General features: G+C 40.9%; 1 protein-coding gene across 1 annotated transcript in view; it reads right to left on the reverse strand.

Moving 5' to 3' along the window:
• The window catches only part of st8sia1 (ST8 alpha-N-acetyl-neuraminide alpha-2,8-sialyltransferase 1), a 35,477-nt gene extending 14,174 nt beyond the window's left edge, over positions 1 to 21,303 (reverse strand). Inside the window, exons 1-2 of the mRNA XM_052121143.1 lie at positions 20,764 to 21,303; positions 16,334 to 16,478 (exon numbers count right to left, since the gene is read on the reverse strand). Coding sequence (XP_051977103.1) covers positions 16,334 to 16,478; positions 20,764 to 20,939 — 321 coding nt within the window. The 5' untranslated portion in view covers positions 20,940 to 21,303. The remainder of the gene's footprint in view (positions 1 to 16,333; positions 16,479 to 20,763) is intronic.
• Positions 21,304 to 23,018: the final 1,715 nt, after the last annotated feature.

A 23,018-nucleotide genomic window follows, 5' to 3' on the forward strand; every position in this document is an offset into this window, starting at 1 on the left:
CATGTTAAAAACTAGGGATGGGCATTTTCGAGTTTTGTAGTCGACAACTCTAAAGGCCTTTGTCCAACAAAGGCAATGCGATTATGAGAGGCGAATCGCCAACGGAGTGAGGAAACTGCTCTTTTTTTGATAATGTGGGTACCGCAGCGAACAAAAGAGAAAAAGAAACAAAGTATTTACCTCCTGGCCCTCCAGAGGGGGATGAAGTGGTCTGGATACCAGCTCCGTAGCAGACGTCTTGCTCCCTGGGTCGTCCATCTCAGGAGCGCTTAGGAGCCTTCCAGGTCCTCGTGCTGGCCTGAGAGACTTGGGCATCAGCTTCCTGCGGGGGGCTCTACGCTGGGGCCGAGGACTGGGCTCGGGTTGAGGTGGAGCCACCTGGGCTTTTGCTGCTGCAGGGGGACACCTTCTGCGAGCAGATGGGGTGCGGTATCTTGAGCCGCGCTGGGGGAAGATGTGCTGGATGACCTCCGTCTGCTTCTTTGTCGCCGAAAAGTCCAATCTGGGAGACGGGCTTGTTGAGAAAGCGGGCATTGCCTGCCCGAGTGCTCGCGCTGTGAACTTCGTCACCTGGAGGGTGAGGTCGGTCGCCGAGCACAGCTCCTGCTGGAATTGCATTCCAGCTCCTTTTATAGGGAGTGGCATGCAAATTCCACTCGCCAATTCTCAAAGAAGCGACCCCTAGTCTCTAAAGAGCACTACATCAACACAACATCGAGTGAGTGACAGAAGGGGAACTACCAAAACACCTTGACCAACACATAGCCAACACCCTTGCAACCACCCAGAACACCCTACCAATGGCATCACATTCTAAAAACCAATCAAAACACCTTAGTTATTGCAAAGCAACATGCTAAAAACTACCCAGAACACTTAGGCAACCGCATAGCAGTGCCCTCACAACCACCCATAACATTTTACCAACCATATAGCAACCGCAAAGCCAACTCCTTTGCAACCTCCCAGAACACTCTAGCCATGTAGCTAAAAAACATTTTGAACACCTACGGTAGCAATATCCTGGCAGTGAGTTTTGCGTGTAAACACACTCCACACATTTTGTCAGCATTTTCTTCAAAAAAATGATACAAATCTGCTTTTAATTTGAAGTGTAAGCCTACATTTACTGGGATACATCCAAATAATTTCCTCTACAAAATACTTCTATTGTCTGAAATCCAGCTGATTACACAATTACAACAAACAGTATGTCACAAAATGTTGTGGGGCATATTGCGCATTCTGACTTGATGGTGTAACGAATGTAGGAGTGAAGGCAGACGAGGAGGTGCGGATCCAAAAGCAGGTTCTTTATTATAAATCAAAGTGAGGGCAAACAAACAGGAACAAAGAAATATCCACGAGGGGAAAACAACATGAACATGAAAAAACATCCACAGGCAGGAGAAACAACCATAACATTCACGTACAACATTCAACGACCGACAAGGGAATGAAGGAACAAACAGGGTTTAAATACACAAGGACAAGGGTAAAAAGGCCAATCAACAAACAGAACTCTGAAACAGGATAACAAGATAATTAACTAAAACCAATGACAAACAAGAACTGAATCAAGGTAATCAAACAACGAACCAATAAAACCCAGATACAAAACATGGAGGGAAAACAGGATGTGACAAAACTAGGAACTGAACAGGAATTTTCAAAATAAAAGTACACAAAAGAACAAAGGACAACAATGAACATGACAGAATCCCCCCTCAAAAGGATCGAATTCCAGACGATCCTGAAACAAAAAACAAAAGACAAAAACCCACAAAAACAACATAAGGGCACCAGGGGCAAACAGACAGTCCAAGTGGGCACATGGGCAGACAGACAGACCAGGGGGGCACAATGGGCAGGCTGGAAGTCCAGGGGGGCGCAGAGGGCAAGACAGGCAGGTCACGGAGGTGCAAGGGGCAGACAGGAAGTCCAAGGGGGCACAGAGGGCAGGCAGGAAGTCCAAGGGGGCACAGAGGGCAGGCAGGAAGTCCAAGGGGGAAATGAGACAGTCCACAGGGGCACAAATGGAGATGACAGTCCACGGGGCCCATTAGGCAGCCCCGGGGGGCACAAAGGGACAGGGTTAGGGGGCCAGGGAGGTATCGACCGGGCAAGGATAGGTCTGGGGGACCAGGGAGGAGGCCACAGGTCAGGAACAGGGTCAGGGGGCCTGGGAGGAGGCCACCGGACAGGGGCAGGTTCAGGAGGCCTGGGAGGAGGCCACAGGACAGGGACTGGGTCAGGGGGCCCGGGAGGAGGCCACAGGACAGGGGCCGGGTCAGGAGGCCTGGGAGGCGGCCACAGGATGGGAACAGGTCTAGGAGGCCTGGGAGGCAGCCTCAGGACAGGGACAGGTTTAGCTGGCCCGGGGGCTGGCCATAAGGCAAGGGCCGGCTCAGGGGGCCTAGGAGGAGGCCACAGGATAGAGGCCGATCTAGGTAGCCTAGGAGATGGCCATGGGGCAAGGACGGGCTCAGGGGGCCTGGGAGCCGGCCACAGGGCAAGGACGGGCTCAGGGGGCCTGGGGGTTGACCACGGGATGTGGGTAGGTTTGGGGGACCTGGGTGGTGGCCGCCAGATAGGGACCGGTGGAGCCGCGTGAGGCGGAGCCAAGGAGGACTTCGGAGGCGGAGCCGTAGAAGACATGGGAGGCTGCGTCGAAGGAGGCGTAGGCAGGACCGTGGGGGGCTTAGGAGGCGGAGCCGAGGGAGGTGGCGCCATAGGAGGTTCTTCAGGCGGTGAGCTGGAAGGCTTCGGAGGTGGAGCCGAGGAAGGTTGAGCCGTAGGAGACTGGAGAGGCAGAGCCGCGGGAGGCGGAGCCGAAGGAGGCTCGGGAGGCGGAGCCGCAGGAGGCTCGGGAGGCGGAGCCGCAGGAGGCTGAGCCATAGGAGTCGGAGCCGTAGGAGGCTCGGGAGGCAGAGCCGTGGGAGGCGGAGCAGTAGGAGGCTGAGCCATAGGAGGCGGAGCCCTGGAAGGCTCGAGAGGCTTGAGGGGCGGTGCCCTGGTAGGCTTGAGAAGCTTGAGGGGCGGAGCCCTAGAAGACTCGAGAGACTTGGGAGGCGGAGCCCTGGAAGGCTCGAGAGACTTGGGAGGCGGAGCCCTGGAAGGCTCGAGAGACTTGGGAGGCGGAGCCCTGGAAGGCTCGAGAGACTTGGGAGGCGGAGCCCTGGAAGGCTCGAGAGACTTGGGAGGCGGAGCCCTGGAAGGCTCGAGAGACTTGGGAGGCGGAGCCCTGGAAGGCTCGAGAGACTTGGGAGGCGGAGCCCCAGGAGGCTCGAGAGGAGCCCCGGAAGGCTTGAGAGGCGGAGCCCTGGAAGGCTCGAGAGGCTCAAGAGACTTGAGAGGCGGAGCCCTGGGAGGAGGAGCCCTGGAAGACTCGAGAGACTTGAGAGGCGGAGCCCTAGGAGGCTCGGGAGGAGGAGCCCTGGAAGGCTTGAGAGGCGGAGCCCTGGAAGGCTCGAGAGGCTCAAGAGACTTGAGAGGCGGAGCCCTGGAAGGCTCGGGGGGAGGAGTCCTGGAAGGCTCGAGAGGCGGAGCTCTGGTAAGCTCGGGTAACTCGGAAGGCGGAGCTCTGGAAAGCTCGGGTAACTCGGAAGGCGGAGCTCTGGAAAGCTCGGGTAACTCGGAAGGCGGAGCTCTGGAAAGCTCGGGAGGAGGAGCCCTAGAAGACTCGAGAGACTTGAGGCGGAGCCCTGGAAGGCTCGGGAGGAGTAGTCCTGGAAGACTCGAGAGACTTGGGAGGAGGAGCCCTGGAAGGCTCGGGAGGCGCTGGCTCTTGGACGGTCATGGCTGCTGGCGCTGGCTCTGGGACGGTCGAGGCTACAGGCGCTGGCTCTGGGACGGTCGAGGCTACAGGCGCTGGCTCACAGATATCTGAGGCTACAGGCGCTGGCTCACAGATATCTGAGGCTACAGGCGCTGGCTCACAGATATCTGAGGCTACAGGCGCTGGCTCATTGACGTTTGAGGCTATCGGCACTGGCTCACTGACTTCTGAGGCGACAGGTACTGGCTGGGTGACCGAGGCATGCGCTGGCTTGGGTTCGCTGACCGTGGCTGACGAGGACTCTGGCTCGCTCACCGTGACATGCGTGGGCTCTGGCTCGCTCACCGTGACATGCGTGGGCTCTGGCTCGCTCACCGTGACATGCGTGGGCTCTGGCTCGCTCACCGTGACATGCGTGGGCTCTGGCTCGCAGACCGGGGCAGGCGCGAACCGGGAGGCAGAAGCCCGTCTTCTCAACCTCCTCCGGGCAGACGAAGTGGACCGTGCAGGCTCGATGACGGCAACAGACGTAGGGGCTGGCGTGACAGGGAGAGCTAGGGACGACTGGAGAGTCACCGCCGTGGGAGGGGAGGCAGGATCCTCATCCACAACATCCACAGTAAGTGGCGAGCCGCATACCAGCAGCGTCTCCGCCACAAAATCACAGAGCGTCCAGCCGCGTGTCACCGGTGGCAACCGCTCCTTCAGTGAGGGGTTCAGGTTACCCCAGAAGAAAACCACCAAGGCCGAGTCCGGGAAGTCGGAGATGTTTACCAGCTCAAGGAAGTCACGGATGTGGTCCTCCATCGGTCAGTCCTCTTGCTTTAGGCAAAGTAGCTGGTAGTTCGCTTGCTGAACCGCTGGATCCATAGTGTGGTCGGTCGTTCTGTAACGAATGTAGGAGTGAAGGCAGACGAGGAGGTGCGGATCCAAAAGCAGGTTCTTTATTATAAATCAAAGTGAGGGCAAACAAACAGGAACAAAGAAATATCCACGAGGGGAAAACAACATGAACATGAAAAACATCCACAGGCAGGAGAAACAACCATAACATTCACGTACAAAAACATTCAACGACCGACAAGGGAATGAAGGAACAAACAGGGTTTAAATACACAAGGACAAGGGTAACAAGGCCAATCAACAAACAGAACTCTGAAACAGGATAACAAGATAATTAACTAAAACCAATGACAAACAAGAACTGAATCAAGGTAATCAAACAATGAACCAATAAAACCCAGATACAAAACATGGAGGGAAAACAGGATGTGACAAAACTAGGAACTGAACAGGAATTTTCAAAATAAAAGTACACAAAAGAACAAAGGACAACAATGAACATGACAGATGGAGAGCTGGAGAGAGAGCCACACGGCTTTATAGTTTCTGAAGTACCCATCCCCCACACATATCCACCCACACTGCACTGGGCAGTGAACAAAGCCACAGAGATGCTGTAAAATGAAAGTGTTCAATAAAACTCTATTTTGAGTAAGTGTAATTGAGTGAGAGAGCAAAGGAGGTCAGCAAAATGTTAAATGAGAGATGACTGATTGAATGTAAAATTGGAAACAGGAATTGAGCACAGAAGAAGGTAGAAAGAAAAAGATTAAATTAAACTGTGTGAGAAAACAGAATAATATTAGATTGAATATAAACAATAACCAGTAAAATATTTTTTGACTGATTTATATTTAGATGATACAAACCTATCTTTATCAAATATGTCTAACCACTGGTTTTGCTGTCTACACTACCAAAAGGATTAGTTTGCCGGATAACTGGTTTACACCACAGCAGGACCGCTAACCAGCTAATACTTCCAGTCTGGCTGGTTTCATTACTGTGATTCAGCTGCCAGTTAGGTGTATAACTTTGCCCAACTACTTGTTTTTTTTTAATCGACACACCTGATCCGATCGTCTAGATGTAGAACATAAGTTAAATATCGAAAAAAAAAAATTGATATAAATAAAAGAATTCCCTGATAAATATCGACATTGTTTTATTACGCAGCCCTAATTTTACAGTAGTTTTAAAGTGCTTTTTTTGTAATTTGTTGTACGAAACAAGCAGCTAAGACATTATGCTAAACTTTAGGTGAGTGAATGATTGAAACACTGGGTGAACTATTCCTTTAATTACAGTGTTTTTCTGATTAATGATATTTTTATAAATCGTGGCCTTCTACAGTCAGGTCAATAAATATTGGGACATCGACACAATTCTAATCTTTTTGGCTCTATACACCACCACAATGGATTTGAAATGAAACGAACAAGATGTGCTTTAACTGCAGACTTTCAGCTTTAATTTGAGGGTATTTACATCCAAATCAGGTGAACGGTGTAGGAATTACAACAGTTTGTATATGTGCCTCCCACTTTTTAAGGGACCAAATGTAATGGGACAATTGGCTGCTCAGCTGTTCCATGGCCAGGTGTGTGTTATTCCCTCATTATCCCATTTACAAGGAGCAGATAAAAGGTCCAGAGTTCATTTCAAGTGTGCTATTTGCATTTGGAATCTGTTGCTGTCAACTCTCAATATGAGATCCAAAGAGCTGTCACTATCAGTGAAGCAAGCCATCATTAGGCTGAAAAATCAAAACAAACCCATCAGAGAGATAGAAAAACCATTAGGTGTGGCCAAATCAACTGTTTGGAACATTCTTAAAAAGAAAGAACGCACCGGTGAGCTCAGAAACACCAAAAGACCCAGAAGACCACGGAAAACAACTGTGGTGGATGACCGAAGAATTCTTTCCCTGGTGAAGAAAACACCCTTCACAACAGTTGGCCAGATCAAGAACACTCTCCAGGAGGTAGGTGTATGTGTGTCAAAGTCAACAATCAAGAGAAGACTTCACCAGAGTGAATACAGAGGGTTCACCACAAGATGTAAACCATTGGTGAGCCTCAAAAACAGGAAGGCCAGATTAGAGTTTGCCAAAAAACATCTAAAAAACATTCACAGTTCTGGAACAACATCCTATGGACAGATGAGACAAAGATCAACATGTACCAGAGTGATGGGAAGAGAAGAGTATGGAGAAGGAAAGGAACTGCTCATGAGCCAAAGCATACCACCTCATCATTGAAGCATGGTGGTGGTAGTGTCATGGCGTGGGCATGTATGGCTGCCAATGGAACTGGTTCTCTTGTATTTATTGATGATGTGACTGCTGACAAAAGCAGCAGGATGAATTCTGAAGTGTTTCGGGCAATATTATCTGCTCATATTCAGCCAAATGCTTCAGAACTCATTGGACGGCGCTTCACAGTACAGATGGACAATGACCCGAAGCATACTGTGAAAGCAACCAAAGAGTTTTTTAAGGGAAAGAAGTGGAATGTTAATCACCTGACCTGAATCCGATTGAGCATGCATTTCACTTGCTGAAGACAATACTGAAGGGAAAATGCCCCAAGAACAAGCAGGAACTGAAGACAGTTGCAGTAGAGGCCTGGCAGAGCATCACCAGGGATGAAACCCAGCGTCTGGTGATGTCTATGTGTTCCAGACTTCAGGCTGTAATTGACTGCAAAGGATTTGCAACCAAGTATTAAAAAGTGAAAGTTTGATTTATGATTGTTAATCTGTCCCATTACTTTTGGTCCCTTAAAAAGTGGGAGGCACATATACAAACTGTTGTAATTCCTACACCGTTCACCTGATTTGGATGTAAATACCCTCAAATTAAAGCTGAAAGTCTGCAGTTAAAGCACATCTTGTTTGTTTATTTCAAATCCATTCTGGTGGTGTATAGAGCCAAAAAGATTAGAATTGTGTCAATGTCCCAATATTTATGGACCTGACTGTATGTGTAACACTGCATTACATCTATAATGCTGTTAAATGATACACATTAACACATGAGATTAATAAAATGATGAACACTTTTTTCTAACATCGCTAATTCGATTATACATTTTTATATTGCATTACGTTTTCATTCTGTTTAGTGTGATTTAAAAAAAACTAATAATAAGCTTTAGATGCTGTCAATTTATTAATAAATCAAACAAAAGTAATTTGCTTTCTTTTGTTTTAGTTTTTACCATTTAAGCAGAAAAGCTCCTTTACAAAAGCCAGCAGCATCTTTACACAAGATACGTCCATAAAAGTAATTTAATTATTGAATCATTGCAGGTTTCAGTTCCATTTTGATGCAGTTTGAGAACTATAGAATCTGTTTCAGTCTGTTTTGAGCAATTCTCTCAACGTTCTCTCCCAGTTAATGCTGTTAATTATACAGGGGTCTTTATACTGGGAACATTCTGAAAATATAAATTTTAGTACTTCAATTGTATTAGTTTTTTTTTCATAATTTTTGTCACATTTTAGCTTCATAAAAATGTAATAATACATATGTTATATTTTATATAAAATATTTGTTACATGTTTATTGTTTAATTGCAACCAATTAATCAAGTTGAACTATTTACAAGTATTTACATTTATTTGTTGAACATGTGCTAAAAACTGGAACTGTCTCTTTAAGAAAACCCGTCATTTTTGTAAAAACAGTCTATAAATGTAAATGACTGCATATTAACGCCAGTATGGCTTTATTTCATCTGTGATTAGAATTAAGTTTGTTTTTTGTGCTAAAAAACAAAAACAAAAACAATAAGGACGCAACTAACGATTAATTTGATAAACGATTAATCTTCGATTATTTCTTTGAATAATCGGATAAAACAAACTACATTTTATACAACTTACTTTATTAAAAAATAGATTTTCAAAAAACTAGAAATAAGACAGGACTTAATAATAAGTAAATATTTCATTTGATTTACGATACAGGATTCACGATTTAACAAACAAAGCCTGAATCATGAAAAGTTCAATTTAAATGTTTATTATAATTATTATTACATTTAAGACATAACAGTTTCTTTACTTTTAAAGCTTAACAAAAATTACTGTTCATTTAAGTGTGAAATAATCAAGTCTGGATGGACTGCATCTAAAAATCAGCCAAGCAGAGGGCTATAGTGACAGCTGAATATAAATAGAAATAATTCAGCTCAACTTACAAAATACATAATTATGTTGTTGTTAATTATTTAAAAAAAAAAAAGTTTAAAAATATTATTGTCACAAATTTTTAATGGTAGAGTATGCGTATCCAGTAAAATAATGTTTGCCATAATATATATTTTACTGGTGAAATCAGAATTTATAATATAATCATCTTGACTATCAAATACCAGGACCCTTAGTATTCTACATTTTATTCAGCATTATGTAAACGCAGTGCCAATACACTCTCGCACTGAAAAGTCACATCTCGGTGCTCATTGTATTACATGCACTTACATGATGAGGGGAAATCATCTACAACATTTTAAAAACAGACACACTTTGACCTCGGTGTAATATCCATGAGAGCCAATTGAAATTGAAATACAATGTTGCTCGATTACAAACCACAATGCACAGTTTAATCAAAATGATTGTGCTATCTTTCTCTATTGCAATTGGTTTGATTGACGTGGATGCGGGCGGTCGCTTGCTCAGTGAAGTTTAACAGAGACTCGCTTGTGTTAAAGACAAACAGTAACGACGTGCTAGAGAGAAAGATGTGAAAAGTGCTCTCGTGCACTGGAAAAACTGGGTTGTGTTTTTTCTGCTTCAACATTTTTCAAAGGAGTTATCATGCAAATACATTTTTCACGTGGCTATAAAGTAACGTCATTGACAGAGTTTCTCCATGCTCCACGCATATCCAACTAATTGATAATTCAATTTGTTGTTGAAATGATTTTCATTATCGATTATTAACGATTTATTCGATTCGCTGTTGCAGCACTAATAAAGGACAGAAAGGGTATTAAAAGAGACACTATTCAATGACAAATGTGTTGCATGAACACATTTGGACACACAGAATGCAAAATTTTACTCTCAAAGAAAGAATCTCGCTGTTGAATACTCCAACACTATACTACTGAAATCTGAACATTTACCATGTAGTTACCAAACATATACATTAGGGATACACGATGCGATACTTAGATCGGTATCAGCTTCGATACTGAAGCTTTTAGATGGATCAGGTATCGGTCCGACGAGCCCAATCCAATTCCACTACTATGTGTTAGTCTTGTTCGTAACTGTCAAGCTCCAAAAATGACATAAAAGAACCATAAAAACACCATTATCACAGAAGACTGTGTTTAATAAATAAATATATAGTATGTGCAATGCCAGCACGTTGAATGGTGTGAATGGTGCTGCGCTGTTGACACAAACTCATGCACAGGCTGGTGATGCACTCGTGGTTATTTTTAGCCTTCACAGCGGTGCGCAATATTTGAGCGCTACTCATGAACAGATGTAGATGCTCAATAGTTCGGTTCACTTATAATATGCATATAGAAAGGCACTAGAGGTGCATTTTACTAGAATTTGAATAAGAAGCAAATTAAACTACTGAGAACTTTCCTATAAACAGACACTTACAGAACTTCCTGGAGAGTTCAGAATGTCAAAATAAAAGCGTGAGGATTTAAAAAGCGCACGATTTAAATATATTACTGTTGTATTAAAATTTTAATTAAAAGTCAATAATAATAATATTAATAACAATTTATTATTGTTATTATTATTATTGTCATCATTAGTATTTGTTTACAATTTATAATAATATTTAAATTGTAAATGGTCTGCACTTATATAGCGCCTTTTTAACCTTAGCGGTATTCAAAGCACTTTAAACTGCGTCTCATTCACCTATTCACACACACATTCATACACCAATGAGGGCAGAGCTGCCGAGGGGCTAGCCTGCCATTGGGAGCAACTTGGGGTTCAGTGACTTGTCCAAGGACAATTTTTATGCAATTAATCGCAATGCCCCCGGACCGTAATAAGGAAGATTCCAGAGAAATGCAAGCTTGTAGTACCACCTGTTTACTCCAGAGGGCATTAAGTGAAACTTAAGCTGTATGAACAACATGCAGTTTATACAGTGAAGAAAACAACCATCCAGCAGCAGCACTACACATACATGCGTTACGTTCATGCGTTCAAAACATTTAATGGAGCGCAAATCCGAACTAAGAGATCTCAAGCAGTGTTCTAAGTATTAAACTATATTTAACTTGACACAGTGACCTAAAACATTTATGTTTATGACGCAACACACCCGAGACGCTACACAAGCATGTCTGATGTGTACATTGACATGTCCTTAAACAAGCACTCATAATAAATCTCGAACTGATTGACAAATTCACTTGTGTAATGGATTGCTGTGAACTGTATGCCAATGATTGAGTTATGATCAATAATATGGTAGTAAACAATACATTGAATTCTAAAGCCGCTTTTTGTATTGTCTTATTAATGATTTACTCTTCTGTCACAAGAATGTAATGCATTTTAATTATCTGAAAATTTTTTATTTATATATGCTATATATATATATGCTATACATATATATATATAATTTTTTTTAATATTTAAAGATTACTATGTCTAATTATTTCATCATTATATATTTAATTATTGTTATTTGAGGGCTTTCTCAGCATTTGTATATGCGATTAAATGCGATTAATCACGATTAATTAATCGGGACACCATGTAATTAATTCAATTAAAGAGCAACATGCAGGTTGGACACCCCTATATAGCATAGTGTATGTTGATGATAAAACAACTAGATTTTCTGAACTGGAGTAATATATATTTAGCCATTAACGATATTTTGAGATAAATTGTGATAAAATAACTTCCGCGTCTATAAAGCACTAACCGAAGTGACGATGGGCTGAGGAGTCTGGTCAAGTTCAAGCTCAGGTTACAATGGATGCTGAATGAAGAAACCGAAGTTCTCCGGTGTGGACCGAACATGCCTATGATGGCCCACAGGCCTATAATTATGAGCAAATTAAGAGTTAAAATAATTAAAAGTAAGACTTACTCTGCTAAGTCCTCGTTTTCGTTGCACAGAATGTCTGCTAACGTTAGCACTTTGTCCTCCAGTCCAGCCCACGCCAAAATCCGGTGTAAACTTTGACGGTGGACTTGATTCCATCAAATGCACCGAGGGAACAGCAACAGTAATCAGCCTCACGTGGTCCTTACTCCGAAATCCCATCCGAGACTCCAACAAATCTCCAGGTCGATAATTCTCCGGAGTGAAATGTGCGCCACAAACGACCGAGTGTGTGGTAACAGACGCGGCAGTGAAGTCTGCTCTCTTCACCTGCACAAAACGCACTCAAGACCGAAAAGCCTTGTTTTTTCTAGAAGGAAAATGATGTACACGATGTCCTGACAGGCTGGAATTCGTGCAACCAGCACAAACACAATAATTTACCATTATGGCTTCTCTAAAACTTTCTGTACTGCTCTAACTACATCAACACCCACAATGAGAGAGCTGACCGCGAGCTCTTTTGTTTGCCTCACCCTACGTCATATGACGCGTTGATAGCGGGAAAGGTGTATTCCAGAGCCTAGCACATTTTCATCAAAATCTCTACATCAAATGAGATTTCATTAGTAATTTCTACATATGTGTTTTTAAAAGACCTCTGCAGACAATATAAAGTATTAATTCAGTTATAAATTCAACCTGCATGTTGCTCTTTAAAGATTTTAATCGATTGACCACCCTAATATTTACACATATTAGAAAAAAATTGTTTTTCCATGTAACCACGGACCACCAGCTGGGTGTAATCTGATTACAATTTTAGAGAAGTAATTTGTAATTTGTAGTCTATTACTTTGAGTAACTTAACCAACACTGCTTGAAACTGAATGCGTTCATGCAATAACTACCAAGAAATTATGCGATTAATCAAGATTAAATATATAAATTGACAGAAAGCTCTACAGAAAGTGTCACAATATTAATTAGTCAAAAATGCTCAAATATGCCATTAAAGGAACAGTAGCAAGTAATTGCTCAGTAGCATATAGTAGGCCTACTAGTTTCAGGTCAGTTGTTGGCTTGCAGTGTAGGATCTTAAAGCTGCTCTCTGTTAACTGAATGAGCAAGATTGAATTAAATCACTGCATGCGCTATGCACTTATAAACATATTAAAACGTTTTTGTTTTTCCTGGAAAAGGTTCAGTTGAATTACAGTCTGTTTGCTCTGTGCTGGCACTGGTGTCCTTCCAACTGAAATCTAATACTGCGATCAATAGTGAATATCTTAAAAGGCAGCATGTGTCTTTTTAATGGCACCTCTGGCCACAAAACCCATTAATTGTAAATCTTAGGCTGCCCCCTAATAGTCGACCAAACATTAGTTGATGAGAAGAGTTTTGATTGGTCGCTTCGTCACGTTCAAACCAACGAACACCGGTATTACCACTGTTGGATACTCGGTGGTACTATGGGGTCATTTTTGTAAAGCAGGGTTAGGGTTAAGACTACACAATAAAGCAAGACACCTTGATTTCAATTTTTGAACAGAGTTTTAACAAACATTCAGTAGACTTTCAGTTTCCTGTATATAGATCTTTATTAATTACCTTTTAATGAACTGATGTTCTCAACAATAATGTACATTATATATACAGGCTTCTGAAAGTCTACTGAATGTTTGTTGAAACACTGTTTACTAGCTATAGTCAGTCGATAAGCTGTTATTTTGTTGCTGTTATACAGGCTATTGATAGTCTACATAATGGCTGCAGAGTTGTGGTCACAATGAACTGCTCTGTGGAAAAAAGAGAACTGCAATTCAAAGCACCTCCTGAGCTGTGATGTCTGAGGCCATTTGAAGCACTCATAGATGATACTGTTCTTGCAAAAAAAAGAAAACATTCTGAAGACAGAAACAAAGAAAGAGTGAGACGGCATAGAGGGCACATAGTGTTTCTTGAAGTGTGTGTCTGTGTGCCACGGGCAAATTATTTGTAATATTAATTTGATAATAATTATAGTCTAATAATAATAATAATAGTAATAATTTATACATTAATGGGAAAACGAGCCAAATATCGTCTTGACATTGTCAAAGGCATCAGCTAGTGGCGATCACGCTGACCATCGTCAATCCCCGAGCTCGTCTGTGAGCACAACCCTAATGGGCATTTCTCTATAAATTAACAAAAGTTCAGACAGTCGCCTTGCTGGTTTTTTAGACACATTCAGAATCATTACAGCTTTTACCGGTGTCGCTGTGGCTCACTTTGTGCGTGCGCTTGTAAAATTATATTTTAAAGGCACACTATTACGGTTTAGTATTTCTCTGTAATGTAGAACAGTGTTAGCAATTTTACAACATTCTTTCTCAGCCCTGGAAATCAAACCATTTCCTGATGCCCCCCAAAATATATATATTTAAGTAATTAAAATAATATCATAAACGTGCGACAACTAGCCGACTTTTGGCTTAAACTAACGACTACTAGTTGACTAGGAAAATCTTTGGTTGGGGGCAGCCATAGTAAATCTACTATGAAATTCAACTATTGGCTTAGATCCTTTAATTCAAAAAGAGATGAACAAGATGTGATGAGTGAGAGTAAAATGGCTTTCCATACTAGCTCTAGGGCTGTACAATAGTGTATTCTTATCCAACCAATGTCTTTCTGAAAGTTTATTTTATTTTATATATTGGAGCTAATATTTTTGTTAACGCAACTGACACCATGCTAATATTACTATTAATAAAACATGAATATTACTAATATTATACTCTTTTCTGTCACAGATTGTGTTTGTGTGTGTCTGTGTGTATTAATGCACTGATATTATTGTATGCAAAACAATAATGCCAGTAAAGTACTTAGAACATTGGAATGTACATATTTTATTCAGAGCTCTCAGTGAATAAACTCACTGAATCACAGCGTAAGGAGAATGAAGTGTGGTGTGGGTGTTTGCGATTGTGTGTGTGAGTAGGATGTGTGTGTCCATCAGTAATGAGCGTGGGCTTTGAGACAGAGTAGGAGGAACATTGCGACCATGAGGCGGCAGGGAGCCCAGTACATGACAATCAGGACCCATACGGGTGGCTCGCCCATGCCTTTTTATTTTTAGAGCAGAGTGCTGGGCTGAGCTTCATGATGAGCGGGGGAGAAAGTAAGAATCCAGGATCAACCACATCTCTAACAAACACTTCCACATTCACAACCTTTATATCATAAGCAGGCATGTATGTTTTACAGCAACATTTTACATTTAATAATCATTCTAAACCCACGTGATTGTCCCTTATAGACCTCAAAAGGAGATGTTGGGCACTATTTTTCTGCTGAATTGAGCTTTTACTTTGACATGAAGGCTTTTTAGTTTGTGTGTTTTTGCAGTTATTTAAAAGTTGATTAAATGTCCCATTGTGATTATAATTATTTGAATTATAATCATTTATATACAGGTTGGGGTTTCCTGTTGTGTTTGCACATCTCTTAACAGTTAGAGTGTGTATTTCAGGACCTGTCTCATCACTGAAGTAATTTGTTTGTAATATTAGTTCCACATCTTTAAAGGGATACTCCAGGATGTAGCATTAAGCTTTGTATCAGTAGAAAACCAGTAGTATTTTCGAATTACCCTGCTTCCCCCCCTCATATCCCCTGGATATGAGAGAAAATTTCATTTTTAGTCTGGAAAAATTTTTTGGGACAGAGGGTTTAAACTACAGCCAGTATTAGTAGCTAGTTCCGCATGTTTTCACCACGCCCATATGAGGCGGGATCTTACTCATAGAATGTAAAGATAGTGTCAGCCATCTTTAAGCTAAGCTAACAGGCTCTTGCTCTGTAAAACTTTTTATAATAGTCTAATCACGATGGCGGAAGAAAGTTTTGAAGTAATGACAGATGGGGATTTCGAAGATCTTTTCTGTGAATCGGATGCTCGCGGCTACCTATACGAGCCGCAATACAGCGACGAACAGTTGCGGGAGATGGAGGAACAAGAGGCGGCCGGAGCAGCTGCTGCAGCAGGGGAGCAAGACCTGCTTGGCGGTCAAGAGGAAGAGCCCGGCCAGACTCGAGCTGGGGCGAACTGGTGGTGTCAGTGCTCTCGCTGTACGTCTATGCAAACAGATAGAGAGTCCTATTGCTGTCACGAATTTCAGCGATGCCATTTTCTTCTGCATGAGATCGCTGAATCTGCTGATGAAACTGCACCGCTAGCATGTGTAACTGAGCACCCAAGTTTTGTACCACACATGGACAGGGGGGTCCTGGAAACTTATTTCAGGATGCCAAAGATAAATTGGAAACGCCAGCCAAAGCCTGCAGGGACAAATGGACGGCTTAGTGTAAAGTGAGTATTTGTTTTGTGTTTCTTTTTGTTACTAAGACGTAATGTACAGAGTTTGGACACCCGGCATAATCGTGGTTTGGGAGTGGCCTCGTAAGTGCGGCAAAGCAAGTGCATTCTGGGAGTTGTTGTCTTTCAGCCACATGAGTAAAAAATAAATTTTTTGCCTTTTTTCAGTCTAGAATGCTTCAAATTCAAAAATAATTTCACATTTCTACTACATAAATGACCACAATTAAATACACATTCATCTTCCCACAGCTGGAGTATCCCTTTAACAGACTTCCATAAAGGAGCATACCTGAACAAAGAAAGGATAGGTCTCATTGTTGACCGTGTGGTAATGGTGGAGCTCTCCGTCATACCACAGGACTTTACCAATTGGTGAGTTCTCCTTCGTCACTGCAAACATCCGCATTGGGTTGCAGCATTCTGTGAGTAACTTCCTGCAAAAAAGAAATGACAGGAAATGTAAAGATACTGACAGAAGCAGAGAACGAAACCAGACAACATAGGCTAATGAAAGGGTCTCCTTGACTTGGCCAACTGTGTGGATGAATTCTAGAGAACAAATACAAAAATGGTGTCGTCTTTTCAGCAAAGAATGCTGATAAATACATGGTACAATTTAATAATGACAGCTATTACTCCACTATTACTATTACTCAATTCACACAGGTTTCCCACAGAATTGTAGTATTTTTTATAATTGGTTTGGCTTGTTTTATTGGTCATTGGACTGGTTTTAGACTAATTTTGAGTGGTCGTTTAACTTTGTCAGACCTGACAGCTCTGACTGAAAACTGAAAACATTTATTAAGGCCTATTCACACCAAGCCAATTTCTTTGGTACAAATGTTAATTGTGAACAGGGCTGAAATGAGTAGTCTACGTTTTCGACATGTCAACAACAAAAACTGTCAACAAAACTTTTCCTTTTCAAATGGACATTTGATCTCATTTAACGTAACATGAGATCATATGAAACTAATGATGGCACACCTGACTGAGGAGAGAAAGAACACACAGCTCACAGTCCAGAAGCACTACAGACTTTCCAAACAGTTTCAGGTCATGTAGATCGCAAAATTATAATTATAGAAAATAAATAAATACAACTGGCAATTCTCAGTGTAGTCAGCAGTGCTTCAATGAGTCACGTAAAGTGATGGAGAGGTCGAAACTGCATCCCGGCTGATGCACCCTCTGGCACGGGGACACTCGTCTTTTGTGCAAGCGCTTGCTGCAGCTAGATTATAACATGATTGCTGGTGACTTATTGAATCATAATATACAGTATGTGTTTCTTGTAAAGAAAATCATTAATACGCAGCTTTATTAAGAGAGAGTTTTTTTTTGTGAGTTAAAGCTACACTATGTAACTTTTGGCCATCTAACAGTTGAACTTCTGGAGGAACTGCTTACATCAGTAATGATTCGGCACTGCTCTTGTAGTGGACGAGCTATTTTCATGTTGATATTATTTATTGCTTTTTGTTATTTGCTTAACATTTATAACCGATATTACTTTGAGGAAGACAAACAACTTTTCAACTAAGTGACAAACTCTTAATTATATTTTAGTATGATTATTGAAGTGTTTTATCCATAACAATACACATTAATGTTTGTATTGTACTACACATCAATTTAAGAGGTGCCAGCTGATATGAGTTCAACTGAAGACACTTATTTTTATATTACAATTTACAGCCTCAGTGGAGAATGTGAGCAAACCATAATACTACAATAGTAGGTCTATGCACTGCAAACAATAACACTGTAATAAAAAACGCAAAACGAGAATGTAATTGATGAGAACGTTAGTTGATGAGAAGAGTCTTGTTCAACCAAGTTTGATTGGTCGGTTGGTCATAGAAAAAAAAAACTCCACTGGAAGTGGCGAAGTCACGTACTGACAGACAGACACGATCGTTTACACGGCTGGTCCATGTGGTAATTAATTATGTCGTGCAGGAATTCCAAAGTGTGGGATCATTTCGAGAGGGTAAAGGATGACCCCAAGAAGGTGACATGCAAATTCTGCAGTAAACGTTCGCCTATCATTCATCGACCTCAAACATGTTTTATCATTTGAAAAATGTAAGTAGCCTAACGTTAGCCACTTAGCATGGCCGCTCACTCTAACATTAGATAACCTAGATAAATATGCGTTATTAGGCTTATCCAAGTGTTCGTGGGGTGTTGGGAAGATAAATTAGCTTCTGCATGTTTAACTTAATGTGCATTTCTTTCTATAAATTAACAAAATGTTCAGACAGTCTCCTTGCTGGCTTTTCCGACACATTCAGAACCATTACCTGTTTTACCGGTTTCGCTGCGGCTCTCTTTGTGTGTGCGCTTGTAAAATTTTTATTTTAAAGACTTACTATTACGGTTTAGTATTTCTCTGTAATGTAGAACAGTGTTAGCAATGTTACTTATAACATTCTTTCTCAGACCTGGAACTCAAACTAAATTAATATCATAAACGTGCAACAACTAGTCGACTAATGGCTTAAACTAACAAGTACTAGTCAACTAGGAAAATCTTTGGTCAGAGGCAGCATTACAAATTAATATACAATATATTAGTGTGCTATGAAATCGGTACATTATAAAGGATCTGTTTAAAGGAAAAAAAATGGCAAGGGTCTGTGCACTGATTTATTGCTTTCAAAAATAGTTTATTGGCTTAAACATTCTTGCAACATTTAGACCATTAGGTCTTCGTCAGCAAAATAAATAAATAATATTAATAAATCTTGTGCATTTTTGTGACTGAGGTAAAAAAAATAAAAACTCTGAAAACAGCAGCACACACACTTTGGGAATCTTGAAACTGCAGCAGTAATACAAAATACTCAGAAGTCATGAATATTAGTGAGGAGAGTGATTTCACATCGCTGCTGAACAGCTGTTGCAACTGTTTCCTGCTACTCCACAGCCGAACCTTCTTTCTGAGCTTATGAACATGATGTAAACACTCAAGGACGAATGACGTATGTCTGCGATTTCCTGCCAAATCTGTCCTGACACCTCTAAATAAAAATATCTATTGTAGTCGTACTGTAGTGAATCGGGTAAGGCAAACACATTTTTTTGAAGATGGGTTGGTGTACTTGCTCATTAATGACATTTTGTTAATTTCAAACATAAAAATCTTACATAGTGTAGCTTTAAAGATGGATCGAAGTGAACAAAAACGTGAGAGTGGGTAGCATTATACATTGCAACAAAATATGTTTTGGCTTGATTTCCAATTTAAATATCTAAAAATCATGCAAAAGATGCACTCACCTGAGAAGCAGCATATAAGATATTTAGACTTGCTTTCAGAGAATAGATCTTGAATAAAAGAATATTTTCTTTACTGCACTCGCAGAAGTGAAAAAATACATTTCTATACAAAAATACACTTTAAGATCCATTCTCTTAAAGCACGTCTAAATATCTGATCTGTTGCTTCTCAAGAAAATTTATCTTGTTTTAAGGATTTTTAGACAATTTTAAATGGAAAACAAGACAAAACACTTGATAACAATAGAATTTCTTTACTGAATTAAACTTAATAAACAATTTTTTTTCCCTTCTAATTCAGTGAATGTCATCTAGAGGTATTTTTAAAAGATAATTTTTTCCTCTTTATTGTTAGTAAGCATGTTTAATACAACCTTTTAAGTCGGGCACAAGTCGGTTAAGCACTAAAGATTAATCGTTGCAATAATCACCATACAGTCAAATAATCGTCAGATTCATCGATTATCAAAATAATCGTTACTTGCAGCCCTCATTTAAAGTAAAAAAGGACTTAAATATGTATCTGTTTCTCACCCACAGTGATAATATCACTTCCAAAGACATGGATTAAACCACTGGAGTCGTATGTATTATGCTGCATTTGTGATTTTTTGAGCCTCAAAGTTTTGGTCACCATTCACATGCATTGTATGGACCAACAGAGCAGAGATATTCTTCTAAAAGCTTCATGTGTGTTCAGCAGAAGAAAATACTACACATCTCGGCTGGCATGAGGGTGAGTAAATGATCAGAGAATTTGAGTGAACTATCCCTTTAAGTGACACCTTGTTCACAAAAGATAAAGATGTCTCGGTCTTGGTGTGCGACCAAAGTTCGTCTCGAATATCATGGATGATGTGCTAACAAATGTTGTTGATTAATAGGAAATAAAATATAATGAGGCAATTACATAATTAAAATCGCCAACAGGAAAAATTAACGCTCACCCTCAACAGGTTCTTTGTTTACTACGCTAATGTGAATGTAAATTTAGTGTAAATTAAGGCAGACTTTATTCACAACAAAAAAGGGGTTCACGTTCTGTACATTTACAGTAATTGACAGACCCAACAATAAACCCATAGAACCAACATCTTTATTACAATATGTCTAGAGCTTCTTATAGTTCAGCGCGGGAAAAGATAATGTTATGAGTTTATCGCTCTGCGTCGAAGTATTATCTTAATCGGTTTTTAAAAGTGAGTTGTCTGCTCGACCAAATATATCCGTTTGAAATCCAGATTAGATGGAATATGTACTGATTGCATCTGCTCCATTGCTTTACAACAAAACAGGCTACCTAGACCAAAATGCCATTTAAAGTATCACAAGACAGATTTATCTGAGATATGTGGTATTGCACATCCTTTAGTCCCTCACAATGAATGAATGAATGAATGAAAACAGATATGAACGCGTCTACTGGGATACCTGTACAGATCGATTCCCGTTTGGTTTCTGGTAAACGTTTGTCCATGCCGCAGAACCTCCTCCACCATCTCCTTTTCGCTCGGTATCCTGTATACTGGAAAGATGTAGAGCCAACACAAAACCAGCACCCCCAGAGTAGCCCATAAAGACTTACTCCTGTGACATTTCAAATGCATTATACCGCCGAAATGTTTCGATAAAGCACAAAACCTTTAGTCCAAAACCATGTGCCCACGGTCGACCCGTTTATTTCGGTGCCACCACCATTATCAGAACAAAACACATTTGGATGCTGTCATTCTCCTCTTCTCATCATACGGTGAGGAATTACTAAAGAGGTCAGCAGTGTTGCATCCGGCTCAGATTTTCATGCATGCATCAAATTCCTCATTCCGGGTTTGAAGCCAGGGATTTGGTGGATTCACTGTAGCCCAGTTGCAGGAACCTCCGGCGTTATACGGGCTCCAGAGCTACTTCTTGCCTGGTCCCCCGATTTTCCCGGCTCGAGCGCTCCTTCTGAACGGTGAACCCTAAAAATCAGATCCCGTAGCAGTTCTGCCTCATTGCCATTCCCACAGCACAGCCCGTTTCAGTGTCCTCGCTATAATAATAATAATAAAAAAGTAAGGCCTTCCCTCCCAATCTGATCGTCTCCTGTAATCTTCAGACTAGTGTGAGACAAAGCTCTTTTTGTAATCACTTGACCACGCATCATTGCTCTCATTATTGGTTCTGGTGCTGCCCCCTGCTGGTCTATCTGTTCACAGCCCTTCAGAGTAACGCCATCTTTACTCAGACCTTATTCAGAGTAACGCCACGCCACGCTATAAAGCTATAAAAAGCTCCTTGATCACACCCAGACAACACACACATGTATGTCACATAGACGTCTATTTTAGTGTTTCCCTCAATTTTTTCTGCCACGGCACACTTTATACGACTAAAAGATTCTACGGCACACCACTATCCCACGTAGGCTAACCATCATCAATATTTTTCCTTTTCAAGAACTTGTCCATGTTTTCTGTCCATCTTAGTATCGTGTTTGAGTGTAATGTTTGAAATTTGGCTTTGCTAAATAAAAAGTCACATATGTAGGCTAAACAGTGTGAGGTCACATGGGGCAAGAGTGCTAAATGGGTCATGATAAAAACAACAAATTTGCTTCTTTTGTAATTTGTAGATGTGTTCTTGCAATGCCATAACAAATTACAGGGATGCAAACTCATGAGGGATGAAAGAGTTCAGACAATCACCAATTCCAGCTATTTTAGTGATTCAAGTTTATTCAAGTTTACAATTGTGCAGAATTAGCAGCAAAATATAGAGTATTATGGTGAGGCTTCTGTTTCACAAATTTGTTCAATTTTATTACCTGATTAATTCAGTAACCCCTTCTGGAAATGTCACTAGGTGGCGACAAATGAGCATCTTATGAGTGAATCATTTTGAGTCGTTCATGACCAAAATCTACCAAGAGACTTTATAGAGTTTTTAAGCATTAAAAGAACAAAGCAGATCTATAGTCTTCCTTCAGTCTGAGCATTATTTTTCATCCAACAAGACAACAATAATAGTCTAATAATAGTGAGTTTCAATAATGTCCTTCTCCTTTATTAAAACTTGCATGGCAACAAATCTACTGACTTCAGTATAAGAATTATAAACACAAATCAGATCTACGGGATCATTTTCCTACAGTAGACTATTTAAACTGCTGAGCTTGGCTTTTATCAGAAAAGACCAGAATAATAGACAAATAATAATAATTTTGAGTTTCAATAATGTTCTTTCCTCATTGAGTTGAGTCGAGGAGTCAACGCTCCGTTCAACGCCAGCGTCAAGCGCCGCATCGCCCTCCAAAAAAGAGAAGTGTCACAGAGGGGCGATTTGTTTGCCATGTAAAATAGCGGGAGGTGTTCACAATAAACATTGAAAACATGTATTTGGAAGAGACAAAAAAGTTTGCAGTTGCTTTGATAGCAGAAAGTAATAAAAGGACTCATTTACGTTTAGGTCTAAACGTTTTCTTGTTGAATTTAAATGAGTTCAATAACTGGGGTCTCTGATATTCATAAACGATAAGGTAATATTTAACTAAAAGAAATTATGAGACATTCAATGTCTCTTCACAAATTTGGACAGTTTTTAAATATTTCTCATTGTTTAGTACTCTCAAAGACATTATTTGTGAAGCAAAAACGTGTGGGTGAAAAACACTTTGTTGTGACGTCACTTCACAGACTTGTGACTGT

Source organism: Xyrauchen texanus, chromosome 47, assembly GCF_025860055.1.
Source record: "Xyrauchen texanus isolate HMW12.3.18 chromosome 47, RBS_HiC_50CHRs, whole genome shotgun sequence".
NCBI lineage: Eukaryota > Metazoa > Chordata > Actinopteri > Cypriniformes > Catostomidae > Xyrauchen > Xyrauchen texanus.